The sequence below is a fragment of the Micropterus dolomieu genome, linkage group LG17, assembly GCF_021292245.1.
Source record: "Micropterus dolomieu isolate WLL.071019.BEF.003 ecotype Adirondacks linkage group LG17, ASM2129224v1, whole genome shotgun sequence".
Taxonomy (NCBI): Eukaryota; Metazoa; Chordata; class Actinopteri; order Centrarchiformes; family Centrarchidae; genus Micropterus; species Micropterus dolomieu.
In genome coordinates, this window is record NC_060166.1 from 33,506,200 (window position 1) to 33,523,649 (window position 17,450).

Here is a 17,450-nt window from a genome sequence, read left to right on the forward strand (position 1 = left end):
TCTTAAGGAGTGAGCAGTCCTCATGGGGCAGAGTTATCTCGGCTTGCATAGTCACCGGAGCTTTGTTGCGATCAGTAGCGTTGATCGCGTTTTTACGGTCATCTATCTTAAAATCCATGTCGGATGACTAAAATCCTTAACCCACGTAAAACTATATATATTATACACCACACACAGAACACCTACAGAGTTTAGTTTGCGGAGAAGATAAATTCTATGTTGCTCTCGCTTCACAATGGCGGCGCTGTTCATATCGAACTTAAGCTGGTCATCAAAAACAGTACCCAAGTATTTATATATTTTGACAATTTCCACCTTTTCATTATGTATGATGCTCTCTGAAGCAGCATTTCTATTTCGCCCAAAGTCAATAATTAATTTTTAGGTTTTAGATACATTTAAGTCAAAGAAATTGTTATCACACCATGAGATAAAGTTGGTCAGAGCATTCCTGTGGTCAGATACTGGGCGTTGGAAGAGTGACAACAACGCAGTGTCATCGGAAAACTTCATCAAATAGCTGCCCTTCTGGGGGCTTCTGCAGCCATTTGTGTACATGATAAAAAGAAAGGGTGAAAGGACACACCCTTGAGGTGATCCTGTAGAGAGGAATAAGGAGAAATTACCATTTCCAAAGACCCTCTGCTCTCTAACAGTTAAAAAATCTAAAATCCATAAAACAAGTTGGTGAGGCAATTAAAAATCACACAGCAGCTTGTCTATTAACAGATTTGGTTGCATTGTATTAAATGTTGAAGAAAAATCTGCTAACAGAAGCCTGGCATGGGATTTTGGTTTATCTAAATGCTTATATAGGCTATTCAGGATAAAAAGCTTTGTATCCTCTACTCCCCTCCATGCTCAAAAGTCTTCCCTCTACAGATGATAGCACCAGGTTTTTAACAATTTCCTTGAATACCTTCATAGCAAGTGATGTTACAGCAACAGGCCTGAAATCATTCAGTTGCCCTGGTTTGCTGATCTTAGGAACCGGGATCACTTTGGAGGATTTCCAGATAGTGGGAATTTCACTATTTTCCTCAACATCATTTATTCCTTTAATTGTTATAGGTTTCCTGCTATTTTCGCTTCCCTGAGTGACTGAGGACATTGCTTTGATTTCCCTCCAAGCTGCATGAAGATCCCCACTACAGTATCTGTGTTCCACCTTATCTTTATTCATGATTTTAGCTTTGTTGTCCCGTTCCTTACGTCTCTATTGATTTCTTTCTTATCCTAGCTACTCCCTGTATAAAAAATGTGTTTCTTTTTATTCAGAACACTTTTAATTCTTTAGTGACCCATGGCCTGTTGTTGGGGAATACCATGATTTTTTTACAGGGAATATTACGGTCAACACAAAGGGATATATAAGAGGACACAGTTTGTGTAAGTTCATTAAAATCAGGGCAGGAACTATAAAACACATCCCAATCTGTGCATTCAAAATATGCTTGTAAGATGGCAATGCTATTCTCAGTCCAGCATTTCACCCTCTTAACAATACTCTCCTGTCGCTTACAGATGGATTTATAAGTAGATCAGGAGGACACTATTGTGGTAGGATGCACCAAAAGCCGAAGGAGCTCCCCGGCACGGCTCTCTGCTGTCCTCCCTCGTAGCGGGGCACAGTTCTCCCCGGGACATATGCTCTTTGGAGGGGTCGCGGGGTGTCCTGGCTACTGGGGGTGGGGGTCTCTGAGTGCGGCGCGGGTCGATCCGGTTGCGGTTCGGAGGGTTGCTATGGGATTGTAGGGCAATTGTCGATGCATCTTGATGCATTGTTTTTTTTTTCTGTGCAGAGTCTCTAGAGGGCTGCTGGGCGTTAATTTGTGCATTGGAATCCGGGGGTGGGATTTCCTCATTTGGAGGGACCAGTTTGCAATCCCTGGTATGCTTCATTGGCCTCAGATACATGCTTCCCCATTTCTCTGTCGGCCGGTTGTCAGACTCCTCTGGAGACTGAAGTATAAAGTTAGTTTTCAGTGTGGGTGTGGGGCAGGTTGCTCCGGTTTATTCTGGGCTTGTTCCTGGAATTCTCTGGGACTTGCTGCAGGTGTTTTTCTCAGCTGGCTTTAACCGTCATGTTCTGACGCTCTGGTTTCTGTTGTCTGCACGCCGCGGTCGTTCCGTTGTCGATTGGCATTTGGATAGTAGTTAATTTTGGCGTCTGTTTAATGGGTTGGGGTCTTCCGTGTTCACGTCACGGTGCATAATTAAAAAAAAAATTTTATTTCTCCCACCCCTATTGGCTACTGGGGTTCTTGCCTGCCTGTTTCTGGGGTCGGTGCCGCACGGTTGTGGCATCCCACTCTCACTACAAGTATAGGCTTATGTGCACACACGTACACACACACACACACACACACACGCACACAGACACACAGACACACAGTCTCACACATAGACACAAACAAATTCCAGCTCTCATGGCTGTGCTGTGTTTTATTTATTGTGCTTGACTATTTCTTGTTTTCATTTCTCTCTTAGTTGTCTTCCTATGTCAGCTGTTTATTGCTGCTGTGTTCGGCTGGTTGTCTTTTTTGTTTGTTTGTTTGTTTGTTTGTTGTTGTTTTTTCTCCGCCCCAAGCCCCCCTCCCCGTTCTTTTGCAGGTTTTGTTGCTTTCTGCAATTGGTGTTTTCCCTCTGCTATTTCTTGTTGTCCCCACCCCGCTACCCTGTTCTCTTGGAGGTGTTGTCTGTTTGTGCCCCCCCATCCACATGTCTGCCCCCCTGTCCGGCCGGTGACAAATCAATACATAATTAAATAAATAATCAAACAGACAAAGGAGTATATTAATACTCTCTTGTTAAAGTAAAATCTGTCTGGCACAATATGGAATCCAGCTCATCATACTATATATATACCAGGCTGCTGGGCAGGACAGGTTTTTAAAAAAACAAAAAAAATGCACCAAAAGTAGGCTGGGGCATGGATATAAAAGCGCCAAGCACTGAGCGAAGGCACAAGTCAATGATGGAGTTGTTCCTAGTTGTAGCACAGGTGATATATTGCTCGTATGTTTTCAGTGTTGTATGTATCTGGCAGTGGTTAAAATCTCCCATAACAAATTTTGGAGAATCAGGTAGTGTTGTACCAGTCTTGGTCTCAAGACCACTTTTTGATGGTCTTGGTCTCGTCTCGGACACGACCGCATTTGTACTGAAGACTGGTCAAGACTATAACTTTGGGAATATCAATAAATTGCTTTTGCATTGTCTTATTTATTTGTTAACTAACTTTGATTGGATGTAAAACGTATTGTTTCAAATGCAACCAATAACCCTCATTAAAATTGTGTTGTTACCGTTAACGACTGTCCCCCCTCCCACGATGGTAAGCATGAAAAAGGAGTATTGAATAAAGATGCTTACTTTGATTTCAGCTCTTAGTGTTTGTTTGTGGGTGTTTCAATCAAATTTTATTTCTAAAACACATTTAAAATAACCAGGTTGACCAAAGTGCTGTTGTACATTGACATGAAACAATGAATAGACAAAATACAACACCAGAGAAATACAATATACAGTTCTCATGCCGGATTAAAAATGTGTTTTAAGTCGCGGAAGGCCGGGGGCCAGTCTGACATGAAGAGGCAATTCGTTCCACAGTCTCGGGGCTGCGACTGAAAAAGCTCGATCCCCCCTGCTCTTGAGCCATGTTTTAGGGACAACAAGAATAGACTGGTTCGCAGACCTTAATGACCTTGAAGGAGCATGTGGCTTCAACAGATCAGTGATATAGGTTGGAGTTAGTCCATGGAGGGCTTTAAAAAACAAACAATAGAATCTTAAAATCAATCCTAAAATTAACAGGGGTGATATGACCTCGCTGACAAGTTCCAGTAAGGAGACGAGTGGCAGCATTTTGAACCAGTTGTAGTCGAGAGAGGGAGGCCTCGCTAACGCCTACATACAGAGGTGGAAGCTGGGGAAACACAGGCACGGGGAACCCAGTTGAGAGCCGGGGGACACGGACTTTTCTAGCATTTACTGTACTGGTTTAGAGGCCCAGGAAACTCAAAGACCAATCGCATGTGCTCTAATTATCTCATGTGATGCTGCTCAGCCAATGAAATCTGTGCATTTGAGTTGAGTCCGCGAGTGAGATACACCGGAGACGTTTTGGAAACGCACACGGAGAGAGGAGGCGAAAGAGAAAATAGATATCACATGGCTTTTAATCAAGAATGTACAGATTTCCACGGGCAGTTTAAAAACAGAATATCTCATAGATTTCCAATCCTAGCTGTCAGGACAAGGTAGAGCTCACGTTTCTGACTGAACAAGAGAAAGTAGGGAAGTGGTAGCTATGTAGAAGGGAATGAAAGAGAGAAGGAGGCATTACAGCATTACTGTTCATTTGCTAAGATGTGTCAAGTGTTTATTATAAAATTGGTTAAGACTGGGTTTCATCACATCAAGCTACACATTTTATTTAATTTTTTCTAATAATTGGCCACTTTACATTGTTTAGAATTTATTATTAGAGTAGTTCGTATTTATTATCCCTCCAGTTTGATGTGAAAACTCAATATTGTTGAAACATTGTCAGTTGTTGACTAAAAACATATGTTGATACAACTATACGCTATGGCCCTGAATGATAACTCAAGTTAGTCGTTTTGATGTTCCGGACCTTTGCTTCAGGAAATTTTTCTCTAACTCTAATTCTAATTGAATACCCCTGACCTAAACCATTCTAAGGAAGTGCCCTTAATCCCCACGCCATGCTCGAGCCACTGTGGTCAACTGTGTCAAATGCTGTTGTAAGATCTAAAAGCATAAGAATTGCATAATCTCCAGAGTCAGTTGAGAATAAAAGATCATTAAAAACTCTTAAAAGTGCAGATTCAGTGCTATGAAATGTCTTAAAACCCGATTAGAACACCTCAAGAACACCATGTTTTTCTAAAAAGGACTGCAACTGTAAAAGAACTGCTTTCTCTAAAATCTTCGAGACAAAGGGGAGTTTAGAGATAGGGCAATAGCTTGAAAGTACTGATGTGTCCAAATTAGTTTTTTTGATGAGTGGCTGCACCACTGCTTGTTTAAAATAGGCTGGTACAGAACCTGAAGTAAGGCTGCTATTTATAATTTCTTGGATTTTAGGTCCAATAGTGTCCCACACCTCTTTAAAAAGGCGAGGTGAGACAATTTCAGTGGGAAAAACTGAGGGTTTCAAATGTGTAACAATATTTAGAGATGGATACAGACTCAAATCGGGTAAAAACAGCTGCACACTATGGAAATGGAGGGGTCAAAAGCAGGAAGTCAGATGCTTGCTCTAATTGAGGCAATCTTATCTTATTATAAGGTCTTGGTCTTGACTTGGTCTCCACCCCTAAAAGTCTTGGTCTCGATAAACTCTGGTCTTGGTCTTGACTTGGTCTCGGTTTGAGTGGTCTTGACTACAACATTAGCATCAGGTGAGAGAGCATCGAGTCTGTTGGTCACCTCCGCGATCAGCTGAACAGCTGAGGAGGCGTTAGCACGCGGATATATGTACACCAAGGTGAAGAAATGCTGAGGAAACTCCCTTGGCAGATATGGGGCGAACAGAGATAGATAGCAGCTCCAGGTCAGGGGTACAGATTTCCTCCCCAACAGTGACGATGTTACAGTACCTCTCATTGATGTAGAAGCAGACTCCTCCCCTGGTGGATTTGTTTGACAGGTGACATCTCCCAGCCATATTTTAGGGCCCGTGTCCAATTGAATGTAAAAAAAGATGCTGGCGTTAGAAAATTACTATTTGGTGGCATCTTAGTGAAAGCCAGCATTACAACTAGTGTAAGACTCCAGTTCCAACACGTTCTCATCTCAGTGCATCATAACAAAGACATTGACAAAGCGTAAGGATTTTACGCTAAAGGTACCCTTCAGCGTCCGTATGAAAAGCCCCCATTTCCTTCTTTGCAGCAACACAAGGGGATGTGCGCAGCTGTAGGGTTAGCCGGTTTTGTTGCCCGCTTGCCCAGCTACTGTTCCCAATCAGGCACCGCATCCCGTGTAACTTAAACACCTTTATAAGGTTACAGTCTATGGTAAACACTAACACTCCCCTGGTGTTCCGATCTCCCAGTACGGGCAGAGTAAACTAATTTGACCAGTGGTTGTACAGCTAACTGAGCTAAACAGCTGCTAGTTAGCTGTTAACTAACTTAAGCAACAATTAGCTATCTGTCCATCAGGAAACTCTGTGAATCACAGAGTTGAGGCAGAGCATCCGGGGGACATAAGGGAGAGAAGAAGAAAGTGAAGAAAGTTGTGTTTTTGTACAGGAATCAGTGGGGCCCGGCCCCAGAAACACTATGCTTCAGCAGCTTCATAGTGTTTTCATTGGATGCTAAATTAATACAAGTGCAGAATGTAGTAAAATTGTAAAATGTTTTTTCAAATGACAAACTTAAATATCATCAATACCTACAAAACAATGTTTTTGTCATTGATGGGCAAAATACTGCCATAGTGGTGACATTGTGCAAAGCAAATCATATAAAAACATTTAAATATGGATTATGGGAATAGGAGATTGTTATTCTGTTTCTCTAAAAATACACTGAGCAGAAAACCCATCATTGATACTTCTCTTGTCCTCATTTGCTTATTTGGCATTGAAGTAATCCAAAAGTAACTAAAAGTAATCAGATTACATTACTTTTATTTTGTGGTACTTGGATTATGTTACTGATTACATTTTTAAACAAGTAATTAGTAATTGAACTGGATTACATTTTTAAAGTAACCCTCCCAACCCTGGTTCCCAAAGTCAATCTACTGACGCTGGACAGTTTTTTAGTGGCTGCACAATACACAGCAACGTGCAAATAAATGTATAGTTCTAATAATAGCCTTTGATGTAGCTATGTTGCTTAGCAACCGCCGTACACTAGGGCAATGTACCGTCTGCCTGGTGGAAGTACTTTTAGTATTCATAAATAAATGTTGATAAAATAAATCAAAATGAAATTGTAATGTTTCTGCTTCTTTCTTTTCGCCATACTTGGTAACCGTTTTATAAAATCAATAGCTCACTTCAGGCCATGACATAGCCTACGCTTATTATATCACAGTTAAGGGGGTTGAACAACGCCCCCTAACTGTGATATAATAAGCGTATACCATGGCCTGTCGTGAGCTATTGCTTAATAGACCTTCACGTTGGATTTAGTGGAGGGTGGTTTCTTTCCAAAGGATCAGAGTGGGTATGTAGCGCATGGCACTGGGATGGCACGCCTCAGTCAGAGAGCCAAGGGGTATTTTAGGTCAATCGCCATCCCACCTAGGCCTACATGTCTGTGTCTGAAATAGAGCCCGTCATGTTTTGGTTACCAGTGGTTTCAAGGTCACCATGTTGAAAGGGTAACATTCTTATCAAATACTGTGTCCTTAACAACTCTTCCCTGACAAATTGTGGCCGTCTTTATAGTTGTCTATAAAACGACCTTTTATACTCTTTTACACAGGAAAAGGATTTATTCCAGGCTTACAGGCATTTATTTTTCTGCCATGGTGGCATATTTCTGTAACAACTGGTAATTATTACCAGTAATTGTTCAAGAGTTCACAAAAGGCTATAGATACAGTACTGCACCAGTGAGTTTGCAAGCTTTAGCTCATTAACTATAAAAATCATGTATACATTGCATTTTTACTTTTTACATGCTGTAGCCTAAAGTTTTTTTTTCCTTTCAGGCAGAGGTGGGTATCTAAGCCAAAAACTGTGCTCCAGTAAAAGTACTGTTACATATACTTAAGTAGAAATAAGTCATCATCAATAAAACAACTTGAGTGAGAGTAAAAAAGTATCTAAAATAAAAAGACAAAATGAAAGAAAATTGGTAGACTTCTGTCTTTTTCCCACTTGTTTCATGATATGTGGACAGTTTCCATACAGATGGTCTTCTTAATGTAAAGTAAATTTACTCAAACGTATATTTATAGTCAGATGAAACACCACATCACCTCTTGATTATTTATAAATATGTATATATATATATATTTACAAAATACACACACATGCACACACCCACACCAATTCCAGTCTTCATCCATAACACAAAATTCCCACGTATATACAGTACATAATATTACCTCTATGCGTGAACCAGGAGACGAGCGTTTCTCACAGTTTTGTCTCTAATGCTTGTTTACAGACGTAGTGTGAGGTGAGATGACGAACTGAGATATAGCTTTACTGTCACTGCTGTGGCGTGCATGTAGTCCCCGAGTCATTTTTCAATGAGCTCCCACGTGCCCCATGGCAGTATGCAAAATCGAACTATGCAAACTGTCAAAACACTCTGAGTCTGGATAATTAACGGACAACCTTGTCACTCCTTCCTAGGAACTGGGAAGTTCCATCATATCTATTATAGCATTGTTTGAGACCCATGTGAGGTGATGGCTCATTGGGTTTGTAGGGTTTTCATTTAAGCTGCCCTACTTCCCATAATGCCTCAGGGCTTTAGAGGAATCAGAGCCAGTGATGTACTTCTTCAGCGTTGCTTTTGTAACTTTGCTTACAGCCAGTTTCTCTCTCATGTGGTGACTTTTTAGAAAGTTCAGAGTAGTATGGTGCTAAGGTTCTTGTTAATGCTTTCTCTAAAGATGATGTATGTATGATGATAAGTATTACTCCATGGGAAAAGTAATACTACTCATTACATGTTTGGTGGTCAATGTCATTAACATTACATAATGAATTTCAGCCATGTGTTTGCTGGAGAATTTGTTTACCACTGGTGAGCATGGATTGTACCAACTAAAAAACAATCACATGAGCAGTACTTTTTGTGCTCAAAAGAACATTTAATTACAGATGAACCATTACATGAGCCAACTGAGCCTTTATGAAACCAGCTATGCTAGTAGGCTTATGGTTATGACTATTTGGCTCCATACAGTATCGTGTTTTAGTAATAAAAAAGGACAGTCAGGACATCATGCACAGCATGGAGAGAGCCACAGCTTTCCTCAAGGTCAAAAGCATCAGTCTGGTATTGCTGATGTCTATTGGCTGGATAAACTTTGACTGGCCAGTTCACATTTGACATCTCAGAAAAAAGAGAATTTAACTGAAAATCCCTATTCAAAATTTAAATTCCAGCTTAATTTCTGCTATATTGTCCTCTGAAGTTTAGTAATAGCAGGAACAACTCCCAACACACTTTTAGGTTAGTTTCTAAACACATTTATTCTGTTTATAAGAACAATAAAATGCTGATTTTACAGCTTTTTATAATATCTACATCTAGTCTAATGTGGTTGGATGCACTTTTGTCCATCCATCCATCGTTCCAACCGCTTATCCCATGTACAACTTCGCGGAAGCCAATCCCAGCTGGCACAGGGCGAGAGGCGGGGTACACCCTGGACAGGTCGCCAGTCCATCACCTAGCTTGCACGTCTTTGGACAGTAAGAGTAAGATAGAGCACCCGGAGAGAACCCAAGCAGACACGGGGAGAACATGCAAACTCGTCCTTTCGTCTGTTTTCACAAATGTAATTCATGTTTCTCAAATTTAAACTTTGGTTTTAAACATCTTAAAAGGCATTTTATTTGTTGTTTGTCACCCATTTCACAACTTTAAGTAGCATAACAACAAAAACATCGTCTAAAAAAATATTATAAATCCTTGTTCGCTTTCCTCTCAAATCCTCAATTTGCAGCTGCAAATCCGAATACTTCAATGTCTAAGTAGCATTAAAGTAGCTTTGCATAGCTTACATTCACTGTTTGGTAACACTTGAGGCACGTTGGCACAAAGCACCACACAGTAACAGAGCTTTTAAATGTGTCAGACTGTGTGGGTGGACCTCATTCAGGATGTTCTTCCTCAGCCTGTTGCAGCAGAGTTTGGACCAAGCTTCCGGAAGAAATTCCTCTGTTGTGTTGTAACCTAAACCTTCTTCTTCCCTTCCGCTGTCCGGCAGTTCAACTGTCGAACCTCATCAGTCTCCTCTGCCTGATTTCCTCAGCGGTCGCCTCCTCAGAGAGGTGGAAACCATAAGGAGGAGGAGCTTCTCTCTGGTTGGTTTGTCCTTAAAAAATAAAATACACTTTAGATTTTAGTACCTATTTAGTATCTTATCTAGATACCTCTATATCTAGAGTGGTTTTCAAAACATTTCAAATTCAGGGTCACTCTGACTACTGCCCATTCATCAATACTATGCCTCTCCTCCCTTACCTCTGTCATTCAGGCTGTTTCTGATGGCTGCCTGTATTTGCTCTTCCTCCGTCAGCCCACCTGCATAAGATGCTGTAGGATTTGCTGTGGAATATGGTGCATACTGAGAGTATCCTGTGTATCCTCCACGAGTGCCACTGTAGCCTGAAGACACGCACATGATATTTATAAGTATTTAAATTTAAAGAAAAAAATGTTACAAAGTTAAAGATAGTATATTCTATATCCCCTTTATTGGCAACTAATCCTGTGAAAAGACCTAAAACAATGTCATGTCTCTCAATAGGTCCAGATTTCCTTGTCCATTGTTTTTTTTTGTTTGTTTGTTTGTTTTTTTATAAAAGAATTCACACATGTTTTAAATTAACTGCGTAGGCTAGTTTTTGGGTGTATCTCACACACTACAATGTGTGTGTGTTCACAGTAATGAAGGAGTGCGTTTTGGAAAACAATGGGTTTCCACAGAGGAAGAAGATTTATCACTGTTTGGATACACAAATCAAACAATGCAGGATCAGTTAGATGTTAGATGATTTTGGTCTTTTCATGGGATTTGTTGACAATAAGAACAATCATACAATGATCACAGACAATAAATTCCTCTGCCATCATCATTTTATTAACACACAGTGATCAAACACATGTACCATACGTCAGTCCTGTGTTGCATTTAAACAACTTATTAAATTCTGGAAACACACTGACTTTAATTAAATACTCTAGTACCTGAAGAGCCATAGTAGGTACTGGGCTGGGAGTTATATCCGTTTGATGTCACAAACCCTGGTGAAAATACATACAAACAGACTATTAATAGTACAAAAATACTATGTAATGTACATTTAGATTTATATATAGATATGGAAATGATTTTTTACCAGGGAAACCTGTATCTTCCAACTTTTTGAAATCATAAAGTGGCCTTTTAACAGGTTACAAAAGCCTAAAGTCACAGAAACACAGTCAACATATCCATCCATCCATCGTCAACCACTTATCCTGCGTACAGGGGGGGTGACATCGGGCGAAAGGCGGGGTACACCCTGGACAGGTCACCAGTCCATCGCAATGCCCCACATAGACAAACCACCACTCACACCTCAGTCAACACATACACAACCATAAACAAATACCTCAAAATACACACAAATAAAGTCAGACCTGCACACTTCTTCATGATGGACTTCAGTGGTCCAACAGTGTAGAGCAGACCCACCAGGATACCTGCCAGGTGGCCAACAAAAGAGGTCCTGAAGAAGCAGACCACAGATTAACTCCAAACTAATGAAACTCTGCCATCTGGTGGATGCTTTAATTCATTAAAAATCAGGTAGCATGTTTAACAGGACAACTTTATGCACTGTGTCTAACCGTGTGCTAAGTGCCAGGCTCATCAGTCAGTGGAGGGATATGGGCAAGTATATCCAAAGTTCCAGAAGTTCAGAGACGGGCCCAGAAATCGAAAAACAAATGCCGTCTGCACTTGTTTGTTCTGCACCTATCGCAATATCAGATGTGGGCCAGAGGGAAACCATTGTGTGAAGGGTCACGGCAGATTTTTACTGCCCATCTGAAGTTTGTGTTGATTATATGGAGGTGAGCAGAGACGTTGAAGGGACAGCCATTGTCTTGAAACATGTACTGAAAACATTATGTAGATTCCTCACATTCTGGATAGTTACAGACTGGCAATCAAATACTGAATAAATGAAAATGTAGAAACGCTCTCCATCTTTTCAGTCACTGAACAGATTCTGTTCAATGTACTAAGTACTTCAGTACTTTGATTGGCGGCTCGTGGATTACTGTAGTCCTTTTTCATGTGCTGTTTCCTAAAGAAGGTGAAAAACATCTTCTTGATGTTTTTCACATTCAGCTGCAGACCCAACCTCTGATCTATAAAATCTAATGCTATCAGGGCTTAAGCTGGTCTTTATTCAAAAGGTTGAAATCAGCTTTGCTGGCCCATTTCTGCTTCACTTGATTAAATGTTTGGGGAGATGAACAGTTTTTGCACAAGTTGTGGAGAGTGACGACTGTAGTGGTGTATACAACAGGCTTGTCATACTACAACAAATATCTAAAGATCAACTTAAAATGGTGTGAACTGGTCCTTTAACCATGGGTTATCCCATTGAAAAAATCCCATTGATGCTACGTGCATCAAGAGTGTTCACACTGGTATCTTTACAGTATGTCTGGCTAGCAAAACCTCTGCCCCAACAAAACGTAGCAAAATGTTTATTTAAACGGAAACGTTGTGTTGGTGCCCCTGTTGTGTCAGGTAAGAGTTGCAATTATGATAGCTGAGAAGGCCACTCTTTACGTTCTTTAAAAAAAAATGTGTGATTTTTAACAGTGTAATTTTTTTACTTTTTGTCAATTGTATAATGTATTTTATTGTATTATAACAGTTTACTATTTTAGGATGCCTAATAACATCTGGCAAAGGGACTGCCAATGAAAACTAGCCTGTGGCAAACTCGCGTATGCTTACATTTGCTTGAATGTTGATCAATGTACATTGTCCCTTTTCAAATAAACAAATAAAATAAATAATACTACAAAATAAGCTCAATGTTACAGTCATGTCCTGTTACAGTGGTGTACAGTTTACAGACATTGCTGTTACAGTGTTTCCCACAGGATTTAAAGAGACTATGGTGTGTGGGGCTGAAAATGCCCGGCAGAAAATTTTGTTCATTTTAAAGTTAAATGCATTCATTTGGTGGAAAATTAAGCGGCCCACTATGAAGAACTTTGCACTCTTGTAAACAATGTTACTATTTGATCATGAACCCATTATATAGCTATAAACGGTGATGAAACAGCAACAAAAGTCAACAAGTTTATTTCATGTTTTTCCTGCAACCCTAAATCAAAGATTAGAAAATAGAATAAGTAATTTCCCTAACAATTTATTGTTATGTTGTTTTACTTTTAATGGACACATGTAATATGTTTTATACTTTCTGTAAATTTAATCCAGTTAATCTTATTTCCATCCTGTATAGACACCTTATTTTGAAAACCGGATGTTGTCACATGTGTATCCTTGCGCTAAATTCATCAAGTCCAACCCAGTTTGATAAATAATGTTGTATGTGGTTTTTGTATCGCGTAACAAGAAGATTTCACAGCCTCTCTTCAGGTAAGACTCTCATACTGCAACACTTGTCTTTGTAAAGAGACAAACTGACAGGATAAAGTCTCTGACCTGCCTGTCAGCTCGCTATGGGCTGTTTCAGTGGATTTACCATAAAGGCTTGAATACGTGTGCACTCCAAATTTAAGCGTGGCTAGCTTAATTGCCTTCTCTCTCTTCTCTTTTGACAGAAACAGACTTTTAACGTTACCGTAGTTACCTGTCCCGAGTGGTTGTCTCAGGTCGGATGCCAAAGTGTGCGAGCGTGTGAGCTTACAGCAGCGTGGAGCAACGCACGCAAAACACAATGTTAGAGGTCTGAAATATGATTATGAGATGTGTAAAAATATTTTCGGTTCATTTTAAAACTAGGGCGGAGCAAATTAGACTGTGGCGGGCCGCCATGGTCTCGTTAATTAATGGGAAACACTGTTTTAATTGGGTAACACCTCTGATACACCCACCAAATGAGAGAAAACTACCTCTTAGCTGTCTGTGAAGATTCTCTGTCATGCCCTTGATTTTAACCCACAGCAGTTACCTCAAAGCCTGTTGTACTCTGTATCTCTAAAAAATCCGTAGCAAAAGTAATTTCTGATAACTCACCCAGGCGATGTCATGTGGATCAGTACGAGTTCCGCCCAGCTAGCATAGCGATTAGACACAGGGAAACCCATCACATAGGTCACATCCCCAGGGTGGTAATGATTACTGAGCACCTTCAGAGCAAACAAGACACCTAGAAACACAGTCATATTAAGATAAATAAAAAGGGGAATAGGGAATGTCATCAAGGTGGGACTATAGTTTAAAAAATTACGGTAGGCCGTGTGTTGTGAGGAGATATGCTATATGGGTTGATACACTGCAATGTAATATCACTTTGCTACCTTCCCTGAAGAAAAAGCAACACAAAGTGGATCACAAAAAACCCAAACAAATATTAATAAGCACATGAATGTATCGAAGATGACGGGGTGCAACAAGGATTAGAGAAAACAGAACAATGGGTTAGGGTTACAAAAAAAAGCAATTTTTGAAATCAATAATACTGTATGTTAATACTTTGGGAGTTTCGTAGATTTGTCTTTACCTGAGAAGCCAACAGCACAGGCCATGCTGTAGGATTGGTCCTGGGTGAGCTCTGTTAACACTGCCTCCAACACCAGATAGACCAATCCGGTGAGCAGAGAGAAGACTGACAGCAGGTAGACGAACCAGGCTCCGCCCAGCCGTCGCTCCAGCCTGATACCTTTCCAAAGGAAGGACACCATGTTGAAGTAGAGATGCCAGTCATCCACATGGTGTAGCGGGGACAGCAGAAGGCGGCGCCAGTCTTTAAACCAGTATGCCTGCTGGACACTCACACAGGCCTAAGGATTGTATACAAAGTACTTTTCACATTAGTACTAATAATATCAACTTAATATAGTACAAGGAAAGGGTGCATGTGTTACTCCAAGATGGTCCAAGTGCTGACTGGAGCAGTGAGTAAAACACGTATGATTTTATTTTCTAGCATCAGCTACAATTTACTATGATAAATTAAAGTAAAGAAAAGTAGCACATTGTCACATTAGCTAAGGTTGAAGCAACAAATCAAAATTTTTGATTAATAAATGACTTTAACCATCATGTGATTATCAAAATTGTGAATTTACGTTGAGAATCTAAACAATAGATGGGTAATCGCTACACTTAAGAGTTTGGAGGGTAGTCTGTAGGACTTTTTCTCTTTCTCACTTTCATTTCTCTAATTTGTTAAAATGCAACAAAAATAAACAAATACATTGTGACCATTTTCTATATGTTTGTAGAATTGTCTAAATAATAAACTCTGTTTCTATTATAAGTGTTGTAGTAGTGCATTACCTGCAACAGTGGGGCTGCTGGAAACAGGTAAAGGTACACATTGAGTCCCAGGACAGCCAGGGTGACTGGGGGGATGTTGTCCAGACCGAGCTGGAACAGCTGGGAACCCAGGAGCAGCAGGCCCAGGTGTGATCCCCTCTGTCGGTTCCGCATACTGAAAATAGCCTGGAAAGAGACAACTGTGAGATTATTTTTCAGTATTTTCTGCTTTACCAGGAAATTTACACTTGGAAGAAGTTAATATGTCCTCTGATCACCGGCCTCACTTTTTTCAAATCAGAGATTTCTGGGTGCTCCAAGATCAAGGCTGAAAACTAAAGGTGGTTGTGCTTTTGCCGTTTTTGCTCCTCCACTCTACAAACTCAGACAAATCAGGGCCAATCTTTAAAATCATCTTAAAACCTACTTGTTGTCTGTAGAGTTTTTACTATACTATGTGGTTTACTCTTTTTATTTTTATATATTGTCCCCTCAGTTTAATTCACTCTTCTGTTTTCTTCCTCCTGCAAAGCATCTTTAATGTCTATTGTATAAAAAAAAGCCAATGTTACATGAATAAAGTGTGGCTGCATGAGTCAGATTCAATAGAGCCGTGGTTCTCAAACCTTTTCACATAAAAGACCCCTAAACTAACACAAATTAGACCACAGACATCCATCTGATAGGATTTTACCTTTTAGATGTTTTATTACAGAAAGTGAATGAAACCCATGACCAAAATAGTCATATATCCTGCCATTGTGTTACTTATGGATGGATATATAGTGAAAATAAATGATTCACGTTTTTGCTGAAACCCATTCAAGGACCACAGGGGATCTCCGGACCCCACTATGAGAACCACTGACTTAGAGAACATGCGTGCCCATAAATAGTAGTAAACAAACAATAGTAATAAAGAATTAGCAACAGCCCACATGAACTCTCAGATGTTTTGTGTTCTGCCCATAGACTGTATATAAAAAGGTTCTGCCTAATGGTTTAACGTAGAGGAAAATGTGTGTGAGCTCACCCTGTATATATTTGGATGTTTGCTCCTGGTGATTTAATTTAAAGGAGCAGCTACAGGCCTTTTCTGTAGATAAGAAACATTAGGAAGGCCTATCTAGATTCAAGTAGAACAAGAGTTTTCACTGAGCAAAAGTAGCTATCGACAGTCAACAGCATAACAACAAAGTTTATGTTTTTGGCGTTTTTTTTTTTTTGCAAAACACCAAATTGTGATAATAACAACTATCTCCCCAGTTAAATGTATCCAGAGCATCGGTGACTTAAACAAAACTTACTATCAGTTCAGTCGGTTGTCGGGAAGCTTCAGACCACTTCCTGCTGCTGTGGTGCCTCGGCTAATGCTAATGCTAACGTTAGTGTTAGTTGAGTGTTAGTACGTCGAGTAGACTGATTGAAATGTTGCTTATATCCATCTCAGTCACACGTCAGCAAAGTGTATTTCTCGATATTTCATCATTTTCTAGCAGGTACTAGTGAATACGAGGCAACAGTTAGTGGCGTTTGAGTCAACTGTCACGTGACAATAATAAATCTACGTAGACTGCGCAAGCGCAGTACAGATCTATTTCTTTGAGGTTGTTATCATCTTCGCTCCAGAGCCGTTAAATAACCGTTAAATAACGTCTGTTTCAGGGACGTGCACAGGAATTTTGAAGGGCAGTTGCTCTGACCTGAAAAAAGGCACCCCCCCCCCCAAAAAAAAAAACAAACAAAAAAACATGGGCTATATGAAGGACTGAGAAAAAAACATTTTTTTATTAAAAAATATACAAAAAGTAAAAACACTTAAATACAGCACTCAATAACCTAAACTACTATTAATAACAAAACAGAAAAACATGACTCGAGTCATGAAAAAAGAGTTCCTTATATTATTGTTTATTGTTTTTTTTAATCATTATTATTATTATTTTTTTTCCTTTTTTTTTTTTATTTGAAAATAAATAATCTAGATTGAATTGACAGATGGGGAAAACTCGCTTCTAATAAAATATTAAATAAAAAAACGCTTAGATTTCGGAAAAAAATACAATCCTTTTTTAACCTTTTGGCTTCCCGTACATTCAGTTGCGCTTCTAACTCGTATTCACTTCTGTTGGTACGTATCACGTATGGTAACTGGGCAAAACTACGCATGATTTGTTGTAGTATGATTGCATAAAGGAAGGAAACAGGAATTCCGGTAGGGAACAGAATCGACTGACGTGCAGGCAGCGCTGCAGCAG

At 39.9% G+C, this 17,450-nt stretch overlaps 1 protein-coding gene across 1 annotated transcript; it reads right to left on the reverse strand.

The window, feature by feature from the left end:
• Positions 1-9,180: 9,180 nt before the first annotated feature.
• Positions 9,181-16,809, reverse strand: rhbdd1 (rhomboid domain containing 1). Its single transcript, XM_046074712.1, has 8 exons — positions 16,500-16,809; positions 15,214-15,378; positions 14,435-14,714; positions 13,948-14,080; positions 11,358-11,446; positions 10,923-10,979; positions 10,197-10,340; positions 9,181-10,047 (listed from the first exon to the last, which is right to left on the reverse strand). The coding sequence occupies exons 2-8, from the start codon at positions 15,364-15,366 to the stop codon at positions 9,941-9,943; spliced, it is 963 nt and encodes a 320-aa protein (XP_045930668.1). The 5' UTR covers positions 15,367-15,378; positions 16,500-16,809; the 3' UTR covers positions 9,181-9,940.
• Positions 16,810-17,450: the final 641 nt, after the last annotated feature.